The 18,052-nt window shown below is 39.3% G+C and overlaps 1 protein-coding gene across 5 annotated transcripts; it reads left to right on the top strand.

Moving 5' to 3' along the window:
- Positions 1–1,400: 1,400 nt before the first annotated feature.
- Positions 1,401–17,384, top strand: VEZF1 (vascular endothelial zinc finger 1). 5 transcript variants are annotated; one of them, XM_050929592.1, is made up of 7 exons: positions 1,401–1,571; positions 7,552–8,270; positions 9,054–9,117; positions 10,106–10,289; positions 11,925–12,059; positions 14,307–14,351; positions 14,658–17,384. In XM_050929592.1, the coding sequence occupies exons 1-7, from the start codon at positions 1,539–1,541 to the stop codon at positions 15,083–15,085; spliced, it is 1,608 nt and encodes a 535-aa protein (XP_050785549.1). In that variant the 5' UTR covers positions 1,401–1,538; the 3' UTR covers positions 15,086–17,384. The 5 variants fall into 5 exon arrangements, with proteins under 5 accessions (XP_050785549.1, XP_050785547.1, XP_050785548.1 ...); XM_050929590.1 differs by having other exon boundaries at positions 7,552–8,357; XM_050929593.1 differs by having other exon boundaries at positions 1,402–1,571; positions 7,552–8,249.
- The last annotated feature ends 668 nt before the right edge of the window (positions 17,385–18,052 follow it).

Below are 18,052 nucleotides of genomic sequence, written 5' to 3'. Positions count from 1 at the left end.
TGCATTTTAGATAATCCAGAGAAATGGCACTGGAAAACAGATAAGGGGCACAACCCTGTTTTAAAATAGCATTAGACTACCTACCTTTTGAGGAAATAAAGGACTAGCTTTGCAAAGGTGTGGTCATCCTAAGAAAATGCTTGGGGTGGAAGTTGGGAAGCAAAGAGGGGACTAGGAATGGAAATATAGAACCCTTGCAGTCATGATGGAGATTGCAGCAACTGCAGAGGAAAAAGTTAAAGGGGGATTTCAAGCCAACCCCAGTGGCTGTACCTATGCAGCTATCTGAAAAATGCATGTTGAAGTTTGTTTGAGCAACACAACCCACAATGTTCTATTAGTGGCACCACAGCATACATGTGTGTGTCAGATGATAACCAATTGAACGATTATTGCAGAAATACCGACCCAAGACTGTTAGTTTGATGTGGGACTTTGTGATGCTAACAACACAAAATAAGAGATAGTCCTTGAAATAAGCCACAGGTGGCCTCAGTAGATAAGAGGGAGCACTGGTTGATGAAGTGACGCTGAACTAAAAGTGTAGCACTTTAAAAAAATTATTTTTTCCAGATTTTGAATAGAAACAAACATGATACTGCATCAACAGGCCAGTCTGGACATCGTTGGGGAGAAAACACCCATAACTGTTGGTGTCATCCCTCCATTTGTGATTATATGCAGGTTTCACATGGAAACAGGTACACCTTGCACAATTTCCATCATTTGGGATAAAATGGTCTGCCGTTTTGCCCAGGGTTGTATATATTCCCCCCTCCCGCTGCTTCTCTATTTTCAAAGGGATTTTACTTCAGAGTTCACACATTTTTTTAAAGATGCTGACATCATGCATGGGAAGCGCGTGCTGCAGAATCTCCACCTGCTGGTGCAGGTGCTGCAGGAGGTTCTCCCCCCCAAAAAAAAAAACTTTTAAATTTTCCTAATTAATTATGGATATTTTGTATTGTTTCCCTCCGATCTCTTTATGGTAGCGGGGGGAGAGGCGGAGGACTGGGTTTTTTGAGCGGGGGAGAGGAGAGGATGTTCCTGCCCCCTCCCCATATGCCGAGGGGAGGGGGGGGGACAGGAGGTGACCAGCCCTGGACACTCTCCTCTCTCTCCTCCATCTTCTCTCCCGAGCTCAGCTTCCCCAGCTTGGGACGGTCCCATTGGTAGGGCCGCGGGGGGGACGGGCCAGGCTCTGGGCGCTACTGGGCTCCGGGAAGCGGCTGGAGGCGGCGTCCCTCCCCCGACGCCCGCGAGCCGAGCAGGGTGGATTCACCTCCGCCAGCGGCGCGGCGCCCGCGCTCCTCGGCAGGGCTGAGGCGGGCGGCGCTCCCCGCTCCCGCCCCCCCCGCTCCCGCAGTGGTGCGGCCCGGAGGTTAGCGGAAGCGGCCGCTCGGCGCTGCCATGTTGAGCCGCCGCCGCCGCCGCCGCTTTGTTGTCGGCTCCATGTAGCTGGGGCCCGGGAGAGGGAGGGGGGATCGAGCCGGAGCCGCCGCCGCAGACCAGGCCGCCGAGGCCCGGGAGTCCCCGCCATGGAGGCCAACTGGACCGCGTTCCTCTTTCAGGTGAGGCCGCGGGGAGGCCGGCCCCCCCCTTCCCTCACCGGCCGGGGCCACTCCGTCCCCGGGCAGCGGCCGCAGCGCAGCGCGCGGTTTCCAGCTAGGCCAGCGGGCTGTCAGTCAGCGCGCCCGCCCGGCCTCCTGCCCCCCCTCCCCGGGCTGGCGGGGGAGGGGGGAGCCGCGGGGGGAGAGGGGATCCCGCGTTATAGCGCTGCGGTGGGCCGGCTATAGCGCGCCTGGCTGAGCAGCGGCAGGGGATTCATGGGGACGGAGCCGGGGGGGGCTTCTCAAATTTTATTTTTTTGTTGCCAAAAAAATTGTTGCCCTCCCAATTTATTTATTTTTTTTTTTTGTAAAAATGTTTTGTCGATTTTTTTACCCTTTGATTGCAAATCATCATCATCATAATTGTGGGGTTCCCCGCCCCCCAAAAACACCCCACCTCGATGGAGCAAACACTGTGCATGTGAGAGAATAAATTAATCCCTCTTGAAACAGCCGGCCTCGGTGACTGATGAGGGATGTTGTCTTAATTTAAAATAGGATTTAATTTAAAATAGGGGGCGGGAGATGGGTTTTCCTAAGAACTGAGTACTACAGAGACAAGTAAGAAAAACCACAGAAGGGGAGAGTAATCCCTCCACTTGCGAGTCACTGTTTTTGTCTGTATTCAAGACAGCCCTAATGCTCAAAAATACAATACAAAGTTTGTACAATACCAAAAAGGAAACTGTAAAATACCCAAAAACTCTTGCCCTCGTGTTTGTGAACTATAACCTGGATCCTTCAACTCACTGGCTTGTTCTCTAAAACCTTCTACCACTTTGTAGCTTGACAATGTGAAATATGTAATTGCAACCCTCCCCTCCTCTCAGGAGGACAAAAAAAAAAGCCACACACATCACCTTGTGCAAAGAGGATTATTTTACCTTGAAAACTACAAACCTGGACCTCTTGCTTACTCCTTGTCCTGGCTGGCTTTTTTAAAACAAGAAAAACATGACATTTGCTTGAAAACCTGAATGGAATGAATAAATCTGTAAAGCGAATGCTACGTTTCTTTTTAAAGGAAAAATAATAGTCTTGCAGGGACTAAGAGATGAGTCACTCACTTGGGTGCTCTGCCTCTGAAAACACGCTTAGAATGTTCTCTTAAGAAGAAAACAAATCTAACAGTCTGAGCTATTGCAAATTCAAACTCTATATACAAACTCTTATTTCATATTAAATATTTTTATATTCAATTGTACACCAGATGTATGGAACTATATTTTATAGTTTCATAGGTGCCAGTGATGACATGCGCAGTTTGGATAAGGAGATATAATTTTTCTCACTCTGGTGGGCAGTTGTGATTTGAACATAAATAAAGTTCTTAGTAAAGTTCCCTCATTCTAGGGACACCTCCCTTTCTTGAGTTAGCAGTTATTCTGCCTCCTCTCAATACACTGCACTCCCCCTTTCTATATATTTTTAAGAACAACTATTCTTAGTGTGGAGTCTTACAGTTTTTTGATGGCTCAGTCTTTTCACAGATATTAAGCATCAGTAATTCAGTTGCTTCGTTGTGTTTTTTTGTTGTTAAGTGCAATGTACTTTTGAAATACTGACATCATCTTTTTTTAGTTTGTTTTTGTGGTAGGTATTTCTTCATATGATTAAGGATTCAGCAGTTTACTTTCTCAAAAATATAATTAGTGGTGCATAACTAGTAAGCATCTTCATAAAGATGTGACATGGAAATTCCCTCCTCTTCCATCCTTCCAGATAATAAAACTTTAAAACCTTGTAAGGACTGTTTAGTAGGTCTCGAGTCATTTTTGATAAAACAAATGCTTTACAATACTGTTTATCCTAATGTACCTAAACATAGTGGTGATTGGTGAAGTTATAGGTAGTATCTTGTTACTGCCTCATCCACCTCATCCGACCAGAACAAGAACAAATCATTAGTAGGCTCATAATTTAAAAATCCATTTCACAAATCTGCACCTTTATTTTTGTTTGGTAACTGTTAAATATCAAATACTGTGCTGATAATATAGAGAGGCAATGTTTACTTCACATGGTTTTCAATTGTGACATCTGTAGAGGAATTTTTAAAAATAATTAAAAGGAATATTTAAAACCCTGTGTGGATAACTGTAATTCTTAGCCAGTTGGTGTTGGGGAAATAATTAAATGTCTTAATTTTAGTTTTAATGGCAATTAAATGTGTACAGTGAATTTTTATCCTCCTTTCCTAATAAAGATATTGGTCATGTTTAGGTGTTACCTTGATTAATTTTACCTTTTGAAATATAGATTATACTGAATAAGCAACTTTGGTTCATTTATTTTTTTTATTAATGTTCTAGCACATGCATATTTTGAAAACCACTTTGTACCTGCCTGGAAAGTGAAAGTTGTATATGTTAACGTTAGGAGAAATCATCCCTCAAACAGGGCATTCAAGTTATGACTCACTGATGCTAATTTGCTGTTCTGACGTGAAGGCTCCAGTGCAAAAATCTCTTAGCCTCTGGCACTGGAAGTTCACAATGCCACAGCCTATCACCCTGGGTCATGAAATACAGTTTTTTTTATTTTGTTTGCTATCCTCCTGGAATGAAAGTTTGTTCAGTGAGAGAAATACTATGTTTTGCATGGAAGACCTTTTTTCCAGGCAATCAAAACATCACAAATGTTGACTTTACATTAATGCTACATCAAGTAAAACAGTGAATAAAAACAACTTGCAAAAGCTAGGCAGCAGGTGCTGTTTCATTGTGTGCATTCCCTCCTATAACAGCAAGGGGAAAAAATACAGCCTGATCCCTCTTTAGAAAGCTCTAATATAGAGGATCCGTGGAAACTGAGGTATGCTGCTTGTTGCAGACAGATTTTGTTAAAAAGGTAATATTGGTAATAATGGTGGAGTATCTGAGAGCCAAGGTAAGCAGCTTTATATAAGAGATGGTTTCATAGCAGACAGCCTTATGAATACATTGTTTCATGTCAGACTTTTATATTGGTACAACAGAAATAATTGTATTATCTTGCAGTGCTAATGGTTCTTTAAGGCTTAAAAATGTCCTTAGACTGTATAAGTTTGAACCTTGTCCAAAGGATTTGGACTCCCTATTATCCGATCCGCTAGCTCTCCCTTTGAAATTGTATATCTTGAGCTATCTTAGGATATTAACCACTTGTATTCTGTGTGAAAACACATTTAGTATGGCCTGACTGGAAAAGGCTCTGAACAGAAAGCTCCAATTAAGTGTCGTCTGATTCTGTTGACCGAGATTTTTAAATCTTGTGCAAAGGCAACTGGAAAAAAAATAATTAAAATTGTACTGTTATTAGTACATGAAATGTTCTTGTGTTTTATATTGTATCCATTTTGGCATCTGTATGTATTACACATCAGCAAGCATCAGTTTATAAAACAGGAGAAAGTAAAACAATACAAAATATCGCTTAGGTCATGCAAAAGCTTGATGGGAGAAATGAGCCTCATGCTGTGCTCTAAGTCAGCGGCTGTCAACCTTTCCAGACTACTGTATCCCTTTCAGGAGTCTGATTTGTTTTGCAAACCCCTAAGTTTCACCTCAGTTAAAAACTACTTGCTTACAAAATCAGATATAAAAATACAGAAGTGTCACAGCACACTATTACTGAAAAATTGCTTACTTTCTCATTACCACCAGATAATTATAAAATAAATAAATTGGACTAAAAATATTGTACTTGCAGTTCAGTGTATAGCATATGGAGCAGAATAAACAAGACTTTGTCTTTATGAAATCTTAGCCTGAACTGACTTCACTAGTGCTTTTTGTGTAGCCTGTTACAAAACTCGGCAAATATCTACCCACAGGAGTACATGTACCCCTGGTTGGGAACCAGTGCTCTGTTAGCAAACTCAGGCTCTGAGGGAGTTCCACACTTGCACCATTTGCCAAGAATGCCCTTTCTCCCATCTTCAAGAATGCGTGTTTAGGGTTTGTTAACTGAGGCACGTTGGTATGTCCACACTTAGCCCAACATATTTGTTGCATCCAAAGTTTCTGAATAGACCTAAAAAGTACAGGTGGACCAGTTACCCTAACTGCTTGTTGTAATCAAAGCAAGTAATGCCATGGACTTTCACACGGAACAGCTTGAGCTAAGCTGTGAACTAGTCTCCCACCAAATAGTATGGGAGTGTTGCAAAGCAGGCATTCTCATCCACATGGGCTAAGACTTGTGTGCACTTTCAACCCATCTTCAAAAAACACTATTATGGTCTGAAGCTTCAGGGTTTGTGAATATGGCAAGACAAAGTGAGTACATAAGCACCCTGAATGAGTGAATGATTGTAGTGTTGCATGGAAGTCTTAAAACTCCTACTTAGATGTACTTAATATTGTAATCATTGCTTCTGATCATTGATGTGCTGTAGGGGCAAAGGAAAGAAGGATTGGATGCCACCAAAATAGAAAGTCACAGATTTGTTCTGTAAATAAAGTCTTCAAAGGGCTTTAAGCAATTGGCTATTGGGTAAAGCTGAAAGAGTATGAATTTGAATATGCTTAATAATGGTACAATCCTGATTCAAAATTAAAGCTGACAGTCCTGTAGGCTCCAAATCATTACCTACTTTTAGTCAACCTGCAAATCCCAAATGTGGGAAGACCATGTAAAATGAGGTACATATCACTTAATAAAGGAAAGCACAGAGGAGTAGTCTTGGAAAGATGTGGCATTAATAGAAATACAAGTTTAAATAGAATTGGTTTCATGCCATAGGCCTGTTCCGTTGCACTGCTGTAACTAAATTGATTTTTTAACTGATCTAGTTATACTGGTGCAAAGCCCTACTATAGATACCCTTTTTAAACTGGTTTAAATCACGCTTATACTTATTTGGCTTAATGTTACTTTAAGCTAAATAATGTTAAGCATGGTTTAAACCAGTTTGAGTGTCTTTAGTAGGGCGTTGCACCAGTTTAAGTAGCTCCATTTTTAAATTTAATTACAGAAGTACACGTTGTCCAATATAAATACCCAGCACCATCTCTGCTACCAGCCTCAGGTAGGAGAGGGTACTGGTAAGTAGAAGGATGTTCATTGTGGTCTGATAGAGGTTTTTCTAGTGCTGCCCTCAGAGATGCAGCAATCCAGGTTTGTCAGCATTTATCAGTTAATTTTTTTTTTTTTTTAAGAATAACTTCTGTTGTAAGTCTGTGCTCCAGAAATCACCAGATTCCTACCAGTGCTTATTGACTAGCCCCTCTCTCTTTTGTGAAAGAGTTGGTGATAAAGAGAAAAGAAACTTGTCTTTATTCTCATAAGTTTCCATAAACAAAGAGCACCTTAGAGCATCTTAGTCATTATGTTAATGCCATAGGAAACCATAAATATATAACTCTAAATCTAGAGTGTAACAGTTCTTGAAACAAATTATTTAAATGCAGTTCCAGCATTGACAAAGTAGTGCAAAGAGAGAGATTCAAGTAAGATGCCTCATTTCTTCCTGGTTCACTGTGGCTGCAATTTAATTTTTACAGGGTTTTTAAATGTAACCATCTATCAGGCTAATGTTAACACTTGTCTGGCACATTGGACAACCCCTTTGGTGCATCCCATAATCTGCTGTCACAGATCTGGTATATTCTCCATATGATCACTTTTATGTAGGGAGTGTCATTGAGATAGAAATCAAGCAATCTGTTAAAAGGCCTGACGAATACCTGGTGATTTGCCATAAGAAATGTTGCCCTCAGGATATTTAAAAATTGTTTCATGTGATTGTACTGCAGAGACTGTGCACAGCACATGGATTTAAATGTAAGTGGTTTTCCAATCAGGAAACCATTGCAGTAAGACTTATATAATTTCTTGTACTTGTTAGTCCAGTGACTTTTTGGTCTAAGATTTGCTTTCCTTTGCCTGTAAATGTTCTCAGCATGTCAGAGTGAGCGCCCACCAACAGAAATTCTGAAGTGTGAATGTTTGATTTTAGGCACATGAAGCCTCACATCACCAACAGCAGGCAGCACAGAACAGTTTGCTGCCCCTCCTGAGCTCTGCTGTTGAGCCACCTGATCAGAAGCCGATTCTACCCTTACCAATAACCCAGAAACCTCAGCCTGCACCAGAAACATTAAAGGATGCTATTGTTGGGATTAAAAAGGAAAAACCTAAAACCTCCTTCGTATGCACCTACTGCAGCAAAGCTTTCAGGGACAGCTACCATTTGAGGCGCCATGAGTCCTGCCACACGGGGATAAAGTTAGTGTCACGGCCAAAGAAAACTCCCACCACAATGGTGCCCCTAATCTCAACTATTGCTGGCGACAACAGCCGAACTTCATTGGTTTCAACTATCGCAGGCATCCTGTCAACGGTCACTACATCTTCCTCTGCGACCAACCCCAGCAGTAGTGCTGGTGCAACAGCCATGGCTGTGACTCAGACAGTGAAGAAGCCCAGTAAGCCTGTTAAGAAGAACCATGCTTGTGAGATGTGCGGAAAAGCCTTCCGGGATGTGTACCACCTCAACCGGCATAAGCTGTCCCACTCAGATGAAAAACCTTTTGAATGTCCAATTTGTAATCAGCGCTTCAAGAGGAAGGACCGCATGACCTATCACGTGAGGTCTCATGAAGGTGGCATCACCAAACCATACACCTGTGGTGTTTGTGGAAAAGGCTTCTCGAGGTACCATGTAGAAAATCCCAGGCGAGCTCAAGTATTGGCTTTTCGTAATCAAGAAGGGTTAAACTATCATAGCAAGGGGCTAGGAGAACCAGACATCTTAGAAGATTGGTGAGGGGATAAAGAGCCTTGTTTACTTAGGGTGTGGGTCTCAATCTAAGACTATTTGATCATGACTAAAAGCTGTCACTGTTTTATGGTTATTCAATGTTCTGAAATGACCTGATGGCCTCAATCCAGGTCACAGTGGAAAGGTGACCACATCACCGTTGGTGCTAGCTGGACCCCTTGTTAGCAGTCTTTGTAGGGGTCAAAGATTGAATGGGGCATGGAGACTGATCTGTCATCTTGCCTTTAACATAACCCCTTCCAGCTTGAGATTCATTGGCAGAGCAATGTGGGGGAACTTGCATTGCTGCTGGCTGTGCTGTATCTGTTCTGTGACTAGAGCAAATGGCAATCTCTAGAACTGTTAATGCAACTCCTTTTTACAAGTACTAAAAATTCACTAACTGTAGCATTTCCAGGTGTATAATACACACTGCTGAATTTTAAACTTTGCTGGCTGGGTCCTAGCGTAACAATTTTGCGTTATTCTAGCAGCGGGTTGTTTTATAGGTAAGGGGAGTTTGGGGTTGTTTTTTTTGTTTGTGTTTTTGTTGTTTTTTTTTTTTTTTTTTTTTTTTTTGTGCTTGAAAGGGAGGTGGGCTGCAAATGGCAATCAATGCAATGTTCAGTGCTGCTCACTGAAGAATCCTTGCTGTCTATTTGTAACGGTACATGTTCTGTACCTCTGTTCTTTCACAGGCCCGATCACTTAAGCTGTCATGTCAAACACGTTCACTCGACAGAGAGACCCTTCAAATGCCAAGTAAGGGTTAACATGATTTATTAGCATAAGTTTTATTGTGCAGTTAGTCATTGTCAACTGAGTATTCCACCAAGGACTGGGTTGATTTACCTGGTTCCCTTGAATGCAAGGTTTGGAATATGGCTCTGTCTACGCTGCTTGTAGTTAGTTAGGATACCAGTGTGGAAGCAGCTTAAGAGGATGATGTGCCTACCATTTGTAAGATTAGAGGCTTAATTGCTATTCCCCAAACCCTATTGTTCAAGTCAAGTTTGCCTTTAAAAACAGTGTGACTAAATCCTCAAATTGACATTGATTGCTGAAGTGATGTGTAGGATTTGTTTAGCAATGAAAATAAAATAAGAGTATTTTTGCTTGAAATCGAAAGCAAATTGTCATGGCGAAAGTAAGTTGGAGATTAAAAACAAGAGGCAGAACTTGACAAGTGTTGAACAATCAACTATTCTATGGTTTCGCTTGGAATCATCCATGCACGTTCCAACCTGTCTCTAATGACTCATCATATTATAAGTAAATGCTTTGAATTAAAAGAATAGCTCTAAAGAAATGCTTTGTTTTCCCTTTCCTGATTTTTGGATTGGAACTAAACTAACTGAGTAATAAAAAAAAAATCATAACCAGAAATATACAGAGAACTCTGTATAAGAGACCACCCTTGTCTACTGTAGGTATTTATAAACCATCTATCACTTAGGTATGCAAGACAATCTTATTTTAAGAAATTGCTCCAAAGTAGGCCCAGCAGTATAGAGTATTCTTCTGTTCCACACTTAGAAGACCATTTCCATTAAGCAATTAGATTACATTCCGTCTCTAAAGTGGTAGCTTGGGATAGGCTTCACTGTAAATCCATGTAAAATCAAAACATTGTCAACATGCCTAAGGTACGGTAGCACCTAGAAAATAAAATATACTTTTAAATGGGCCATGTGGTCCCCAGTGGAATAAGATGATCTACACTTAAAAAATGCTGTTGTCCTTCATGTAGACATGCACTGCTGCCTTTGCCACCAAAGACAGACTGCGGACTCACATGGTGCGTCATGAAGGAAAGGTATCGTGTAATATCTGTGGTAAACTTCTGAGTGCAGCGTATATCACCAGCCATTTAAAGACACATGGGCAGAGCCAAAGTATCAACTGTAATACCTGTAAACAAGGCATCAGTAAAAGTAGGTGAACATTTTAAAAACACTTCAGTAAATATGTGTTCTAAACGTTTTGCAACATGAGTTGCCTTTGACTTTCTTTGCACCTATCAGAAAATAGATCCTTGAAAATGGATTCTTCATGAAACCCCAACTTCTTGAGCTGAAGTTTATGTGGAACTGGTCTGGAACTAGGAGTTTTGTTTTCTCTCTTAGAGGAATGCCCTGAAGTGAGAGAAAATAGTTTTTCATTTTTAAGTATGAAGATCCTAATATCTTTGTCTTTCAACTTATGAGTACAATTGGATACACCCTGAACTACCCTAACCGCAAAATTTAAAAAAAAAAAAAAAAAAAAAAAAGCAGAGGAGGGAAGTGTCCAGGAGTTTAAATCAGTAACAGAACGTGTGTAGATTTAAAAATGACACATTTGCCTTTAATAGCAAAATATTTGAAAACTTGGCAAGTCTTCTGTTCAGGATTTTGAGCTTGATCTAAAGCTCAGTGAAGCCAAAGACTCCCACTGATTTCCATGAGCTTTGGATCAAGGCTGTCAGTGTTTTTTCCTTGAAGCATTGGACAAAACAAGCACTTCAAGTAAAATATTTTTCTGCATTGCCTGATGCATTTTGGGCATTGGTGGTATTTGGCTTGTGCGGTACAGGAGGTCAGACCAGACGATTGTAATTCTGGTATTAAAGTTTGTGAATATCCTCAGCAGAAATATTGAATCCTGAACTTTGGAGTGGCAAGTAAGTGAAGGAGAGACAGGCTTGCTCTCTCAAAAGTATTTGAAATTTAAATCTATGCATCGTGTTGGTGATTTAGGCTGGGATTTTCAAAGGAGTCTCATGAAGTTGGGTGTCTAACCCCTTTATTTTCTTTTGAAAATTCCATCCTTAAAACATTCAAACAGTATTTTGCCTTTTAGTTCATATTTAATGTGTTCTTTTATTCCAAGAAGTTTGAGGACAGTTGGAATATCTAGTAAGCTTGACAAATATTTACTGAATTGGATGTGGAAAATAAAATGTGAATTGTTTTTGGAGTAGGGGTTGTTGGGAGTCTGTCCTTGTTCCCACAGTACCAACTACTCTGCCTTTCATTGTTAGTTCAGTGACCCTAAACAGCTCATGGGAGGTATTATGGGACTCACAAAAGGCAGAGATGAAAGTGGCAGGAGCAGCAATTGTGGCCGGGGAGTAAATAGCTATTTTCTGATGTGAAGGTGAACTAAAAATGTTTTTAATTTTGATTTCAAGAAGGAGTGAGAGGTGTCTTTTTAAGTAATTAGTGCTGTGTTTTCACATAGCTTGACTCAGCTGCCTCCTTGAGATCACTGGAAATTTGATCTCTATAAGTACCATAGAAGCCATTCCATTTTAAAGTCCTGTATTTCATTCTCTTTGTTTATCATCCATGAGATGTCACTCACTCTGAAAGAGAAATCAGGCAGTTCATAGCTTGCACTTCTCTAGATCTTAGAGAGGTAATTTTACTGAAATACAGCACTAATTAAATGTTTTTAAACACTCCTATCTTTCTCTTTTCAAGATTCTGAACATGTTTTTAACTTAAACAAAAGCCTTCATCCTTTCAGTAGAAAGGAGCATACATTTCCAAGGTGAATTTGTGTATGTTTTTACTTGACTGGCGTAGCATGCATGAGTGAGGAGACCAGCAACCAGAAGCAGCAGCAGCAGCAGCAACAACAACAACATGTAACAAACTGGCCTGGAAAGCAGGTAGAGACACTGAGATTATGGGAAGAAGCAGTCAAAGCAAGGAAGAAAGGTAAAACAAAATAACATAATCTATGATTGATTTACTTGTTGTTTTTTTAAAACTAATCTGTTTTACAAAAAGAAAAGTGTTATAGAGAATGTGAAATGGCAAAAATTGACATGAAAATTAATTCTTGGTCATAAAAATAAAAGCTAAAAAAAATCTATGATAACCTTACGTAACACTCACTTCTCAAATGATCTTCTCTACTTATTTTCAATCAGATTCTGCCCTTGAATGTGCACATAAGCCTCCTTTTGCAGTTAATGGGAGCTGTGCCTGTACTCAAAGGCAGAGTTTGGCCTTTGATTTCTGTGTGATTTCTGGACCTTCTTTAAAACATCAACCAGTTGTTAGATCTCAGACATAGACATTTTTTTTTGTAGACATCAGTTTCTATTTAACACTTTTTTTTTCATATCCCCTCTTCTTTCCCATTTTATTTAATTCATTTGTACCCATCGCATAACTGTATTTGTCCAAAGTCTGGTGAAATTCATACTCTTTTTCCATTGCTTGATGTCCTCCTTCTAATTACAAAATTAACTAGATTAGTCACTATTGCCAAGATACTGTTCACCTCTACCTGTCCTGTTGTATTCAAAGTTGAATAGTGTCCTTTTGTTGTTTAATGTGCCTGCTGTGTAAGGTATAGATTGCTTCAGTTTAGTGTCTCATTTGGAGTGTGGTTTGAAATCTCCAGTTACCTCTAGTTTATTCTTTTCACAACCCTTTGGTTTCTAATTTCTGTCATGTGGTTCCCTCTGATTAAATGGTTTATAATTAATTCCTGCTGTCCATTTATTCCTTTTAATTAACTCTTAATTTTGAACAATAAATATTTCTCCACCCATCTTTCCCCTCAAGCGCCTCACAATTCCTCCATATTCTATCAGTTATTCCAGTCCTCTTTTTCTGTACAAGGCAGCTATCTCCCTTTGATTGCTGCTGCCACAAAGATTTTTCTGATTCAATGATAGGTTGTTTAGGAACAGCCTAACCTTTTTTCTTATAAACAGTGATAACTTAAAACTATTAGAGTTTACCTGGTTAGTGCTCCAATGCTATGGGGATGAAAGACTTAGGAAAACCAAAGGGAGGCTTGTTCTGCTCATTCTCTTCTATGCCTTGTTTCTACTTTCTTTCTTACCATATTTATCTGTCGAAGTGCTTTTTACAAAAACAATTATATTAAAAAGAGGGAGGGTGGGGTGAGGGTGGGAAAGTATTGTGCCAAGTTTTTCAATAAGAGTCAAACTGATACTGTTTAGTGAAACCTGTGGTGCCTGAAGAGCCTCCCTGATCTGTGGGGAGAGGATGGGAGGGTGTTATAGCTAAAGAAATCACTGTTTGGAAGACAAAACTAGACCAGTCAGTTCCATTCTTGTTCATGGTCCTTTTCATGCTGGTTCTCATTAATTAGCACCAAATGTTGTTGATTTTGCAATACCACGGGAATTTTTAAATTGAACAGTTTATTTAATTTCAGGTATTTGTTGTTATAATTGTGTTAAATCCCCCCAGACACTTTTTTTTTCCCCTCCGAACCTGATTATTGACCCTGAACAATCAACAGTGACCCTCAAATGGGGCTAATGTAAACGAAAACACTCTCTTAATACATTTGAATAGCCTGCATGGCAAGGGTGGACTCTTAGTTCTTAGTTTACTTCTTGAAATATGGATATAGACTGAGCTTAGTGTCCTACTCTACAAATGTGAAACAAGACACATTTTAAAAAATGCCATAACATTGATACGGAATATATTTTTTCGGTTTCTTTAGCAGTTATCCCTTTCTTTTATCCGCGTCCACCAACCCGCTTCTGTTTTTGGAGCGTTGTTCTATGGCTAACCAGCAGGTGGTGCTGATATCTAGTGGAGTCATCTGCCTCTTCCATGGAGCCTTGCTGTATCTTCTCCACAAAGTGTCCAGCCCTTGCTGGACCCAACTGGGAACAGACCCAGGATCCTCCATCTCAGTGCAGGGTCCTCTTGGTTCTTGCCTGTTCAGCCATAGTCTCTGTTGCGAAACAAAGTAAAATATTGGTGTAGAATTGTAGTTAATGTAAAAGCTGAGGAGATAATGGGGGTTATAAGATCTACTGACTGGGTATACTTGAAAATTGCTAAGATAAACTTACCACGATCAGTGGAACAATTTAATGGAAATAATTAAGACTGAAATAAGCAGGTAAACATTGAAATTAGCTTTGCTTATCAGTCCCTAATAATGACTTTTTAAAACCTTCACAGAATGTCAATTCACCTTTGAGAAGGCTATAGAGTACGTACCATTCGGTATGTACACTCTCTTCTCTACTTATAATGTTCCTCTTGAGAGGATTTTTCTGATTGTACAATACTGTTTTTGTGAACATCAAAACCCTCTTTATAAGACAACCTCACTTGACTTCTCAGGAAAGAATTTTGAATTCAAATGAGCTGCATGAAAGTTATATTTATTGTAGGCTGTAGAATGTTAACCGTTAACTTACTAATATTTTCTGAAGAAAATTATTCCAGAACTTGTTCTTGGTTTTTTTAATCTTGTCCATGTTTTTTTATGTGTTTAAAACTTTTTGTCTTTTTATGTCTCATTTTTAGAAGCTGCTAACTTGTGCCAAACCTCCACTGCTGCTACTACGCCTGTGACTCTTACTACTCCATTCAATATAACGTCCTCTGTGGCTTCTGGGACTATCACAAACCCAGTCACAGTGGCAGCTGCAATGAGCATGAGAAGTCCAGTAAATGTATCAAGTGCAGTTAATATATCCAGTCCGATGAACCTAGGGCATCCTGTAACTATAACAAGTCCATTATCCATGACATCTCCATTAACGCTCACAACACCGGTCAATTTACCTACCCCAGTAACTGCTCCAGTGAATATAGCGCATCCAGTCACTATAACATCTCCTATGAATCTCCAAACACCAATGACGTTAGCAGGTCCATTAAATATAGCAATGAGACCGGTAGAGAGCATGCCTTTCCTGCCTCAAGCCTTGCCCACATCTCCTCCTTGGTAAAGAATCTAAACAGTATTAAAGGGGATTAAAACTGAATCCTTACCAGCAGGTTTTTTAGTTAATAATAATAATAATAATAGTGATGTTAATAATATAATAATAAAGTCAAACTAAATAACTGGCTTAACATGCACCAGTTAAAGACCCTAATAGCATCTTTCCCTGTTGATTTGGCTCATCTTGTTCAAACTAGAGTTTGTAACTTATCACTTTGTTTAAAGCAAGTTTTACTGTTAGCTGACGATGATGATGTTGAAATAGAAAGGTGGTTACTTGCCACAGTTAAACACCAGTCATTAAAAATCAGCATTACTGTTTTATCCCACAAATTATAGACTAGGAAATGATTTTAATCCAAACACTAGCAAAGACCCCTCTATATGCTTGACAGGGTGGATGGCTAATTTTAACTTGCCAGTTCTAAATCCACTGATTCAGAGCTAGTGTAGTATCTTTGTCTGTGTTAATGTTTTTTATGAGTAAATGCATTACAATGTTGTCATTTTTAATGCATTTTGGAGAAAAATATGCATTTTACCTTTGGGAATATGGTAATTTCAGGCAGCATTCCCTATGGGAAAGGTGATACCAGCTCTGATATGCAAAGCATATGATAACTTAACTTATCATTCTAACTTCAACATATAATAGGGATTGTGACCTGATATTTGGAGATGTAAATATTAGCCAACATATTACCCTAAGGAAATGTAGCATTGTAGTCAACATTTTTTTTAAACTGTTAATGTTTGGTAAGAAACAGCCATGGCTGACAGAAGAGGAGTTGAAATGTCTGTAAACATGGTCTCTAAACAGTCAAAACCCCATGGGACTCTTATCTAGGAGCAAAAGGAACGCTTTGAATCTTATTAAAATATTGCTTTAAGCTGGAAGACTCTGGAAGCGCTGGGGTGTGATGTATATGCCCTCTCTCTCCCAATCAGAACCTGTTGATGTTGCAGCAGGGGACAGATGTGTTAGTTGTTCACTAGAAGTTTTTGTCTTATATTAAATTGTATACAGTTTTTATTCTAACCACTAACTAGGTATGATGCCCCTTCAGGACAAGCCAAGAGCGTCTTTAATTTCTCCCGTATTTCTTAATCAAGTGTCGTGCAGATCTGTTCAACTTTGTAAATATTTTCAAACATCATCATTTTTACTTTATTCTTCTATTGTGTTAACACATTTCTATCAATTTGTGGTGTTTGTGGCGTGTCCAGCCCAGAAGTACTCCACAAATGGCTACACATGTTAAAACTACATGTGCTTTTTATTTCTTAGACTGTTTATCTGTACATAAAGTAGAAAGCAAAATATAGGGAAACAGATATACTTTTTAGACTATCATGTCACATATTCACATTTTTAAAACTTTGTTTAAAAAAGACACCCTAAACCCAAGACTCTACATTTAAAAAAAAAAAAAATTAGAGTTGTTTTTATCTTAATGAAGTTGAAAGCAATGGAGATTAGTGTGTACACACTATACAGAATCTTAGCAGGATTGACTAGTGAAAATGGGTTGCTTCCGTTGATACCCTGCCAGGTCAGTACAAGCAGCAAGTACCAGACTTCTAGGTCAGGGGACAGGTATCTGTTTCATTATGCGAAATCGTTCTAGGGGCTTGGACTACATAGTAAAACAAAAAAATAGAACTTAGTGTAAAATAATTTTATAAATGATCTTTTGTACTTTAGGACATCAAATTGTACAACTTTTGTATATATAAAAGCTTAGGAACTTTCTGTTTAGCAGGAAGGAAACACATTCCTACACTTTTAATGTATATGTTTGTTATAATGTCCATGTAAACATATGCCCTATGTTTGTGCCTTTTAATTAGTTTGTCTCAATAAACAAAAATGTAGAGAAGAATATGTAGCTATGACTTTGTTACCACTGTTTTTACTCCAACAGTACAAAGATCTTTGTTTTCCACAGTAGAGCGTTGCATGCAGACAGCTACATGAGTTAAACTGATGTGGCCAAAGGGAGGCATGTAATCAAATGCAGCCCAGCAAATCGGAGCAGCCCAATCATGATCAGGCATTGCATGCTGGGATATGTAGTCTCCAAGCCCTAAACCTCTGTATTACGGATGAAAGTGATATCAACTTGCACCATTTTTACAAACTAGGTACAGCCTTCTAGCACCTGGCAAGCTGCTTCTATGACTCTCAGTTGGGTGAAGTTTGGGTGTCCCTGAGCTTAAAAAAATAAAAGCATTAAACAATATGGAAATGTGTACTAAAATGGTTATGAATTAATTATATAATAAACAACTGTGAGACTTCATTGTATGTTGTCAATTAAGGTAATATTCAGAGTGAATCTTTCAGTCCGCTTCTGTGCTCTGACGTTCACATTTCAGTTCTTACAGAAGAACAAACTCATTAAACACATATAAGGAAATTCCCCATTGTTCTAGAGAATGGATGTTTCTTGAATAATTCTGAAACCACTAACCATACGGCTCTTAGCAGAAAGTACAACAGACAAGGCAAAGGGTATTGTCTTTCCCTTTTTATTTTAACTGGCTCAGCTCAAAGTTACCTGATTTACATCTAAAAGGCTGCATTAACTAATCTTCAACTTGTCTCATTCTTAACTGGGTTAACCATTTAATTTTTACTGAATGCAAATTGTTCTCCTAAGGCGTGCTCCTCAGCTGTCCCTATTCTGACAATTTTACTTGTATGGGCGTCTCACAGAATATTTCAAACTACTTTTGATAAAGTTAACTAATTACACTTCATGTATTGCATCCTACCTTTAACCAAATTAGTTTATCTAAAGTATAGAAAGATAACAAGGTCAGCCACTGTAAAGATGTGATGTACTAGGGCCATTTCAGTGCTGGTCTAACTTTATTTTAAATGACAAAGGCACAGTGGAAACTGTTAATCTGGAGCAGCCATCTAGATTTGTTCTCGAGTTTAAAATTTCTACAGTTTATATTTAGA

Source organism: Gopherus flavomarginatus, chromosome 19 (assembly GCF_025201925.1).
Source record: "Gopherus flavomarginatus isolate rGopFla2 chromosome 19, rGopFla2.mat.asm, whole genome shotgun sequence".
In the NCBI taxonomy this organism is placed as follows: Eukaryota; Metazoa; Chordata; order Testudines; family Testudinidae; genus Gopherus; species Gopherus flavomarginatus.
Note: the sequence above shows the minus strand (reverse complement) of the source record. Positions and strands in the feature narration are given on the sequence as shown.

Bases quoted from the DNA above. Each gene is read 5' to 3' on its own strand.
- VEZF1 (XM_050929590.1), top strand. From the start codon at position 1,539: ATGGAGGCCAACTGGACCGCGTTCCTCTTTCAG. The intron at 1,572-7,551 runs GTGAGGCCGCGG...GTTTGATTTTAG, and splicing joins GGACCGCGTTCCTCTTTCAG to GCACATGAAGCCTCACATCA. The intron at 14,352-14,657 runs GTATGTACACTC...TCTCATTTTTAG, and splicing joins TATAGAGTACGTACCATTCG to AAGCTGCTAACTTGTGCCAA.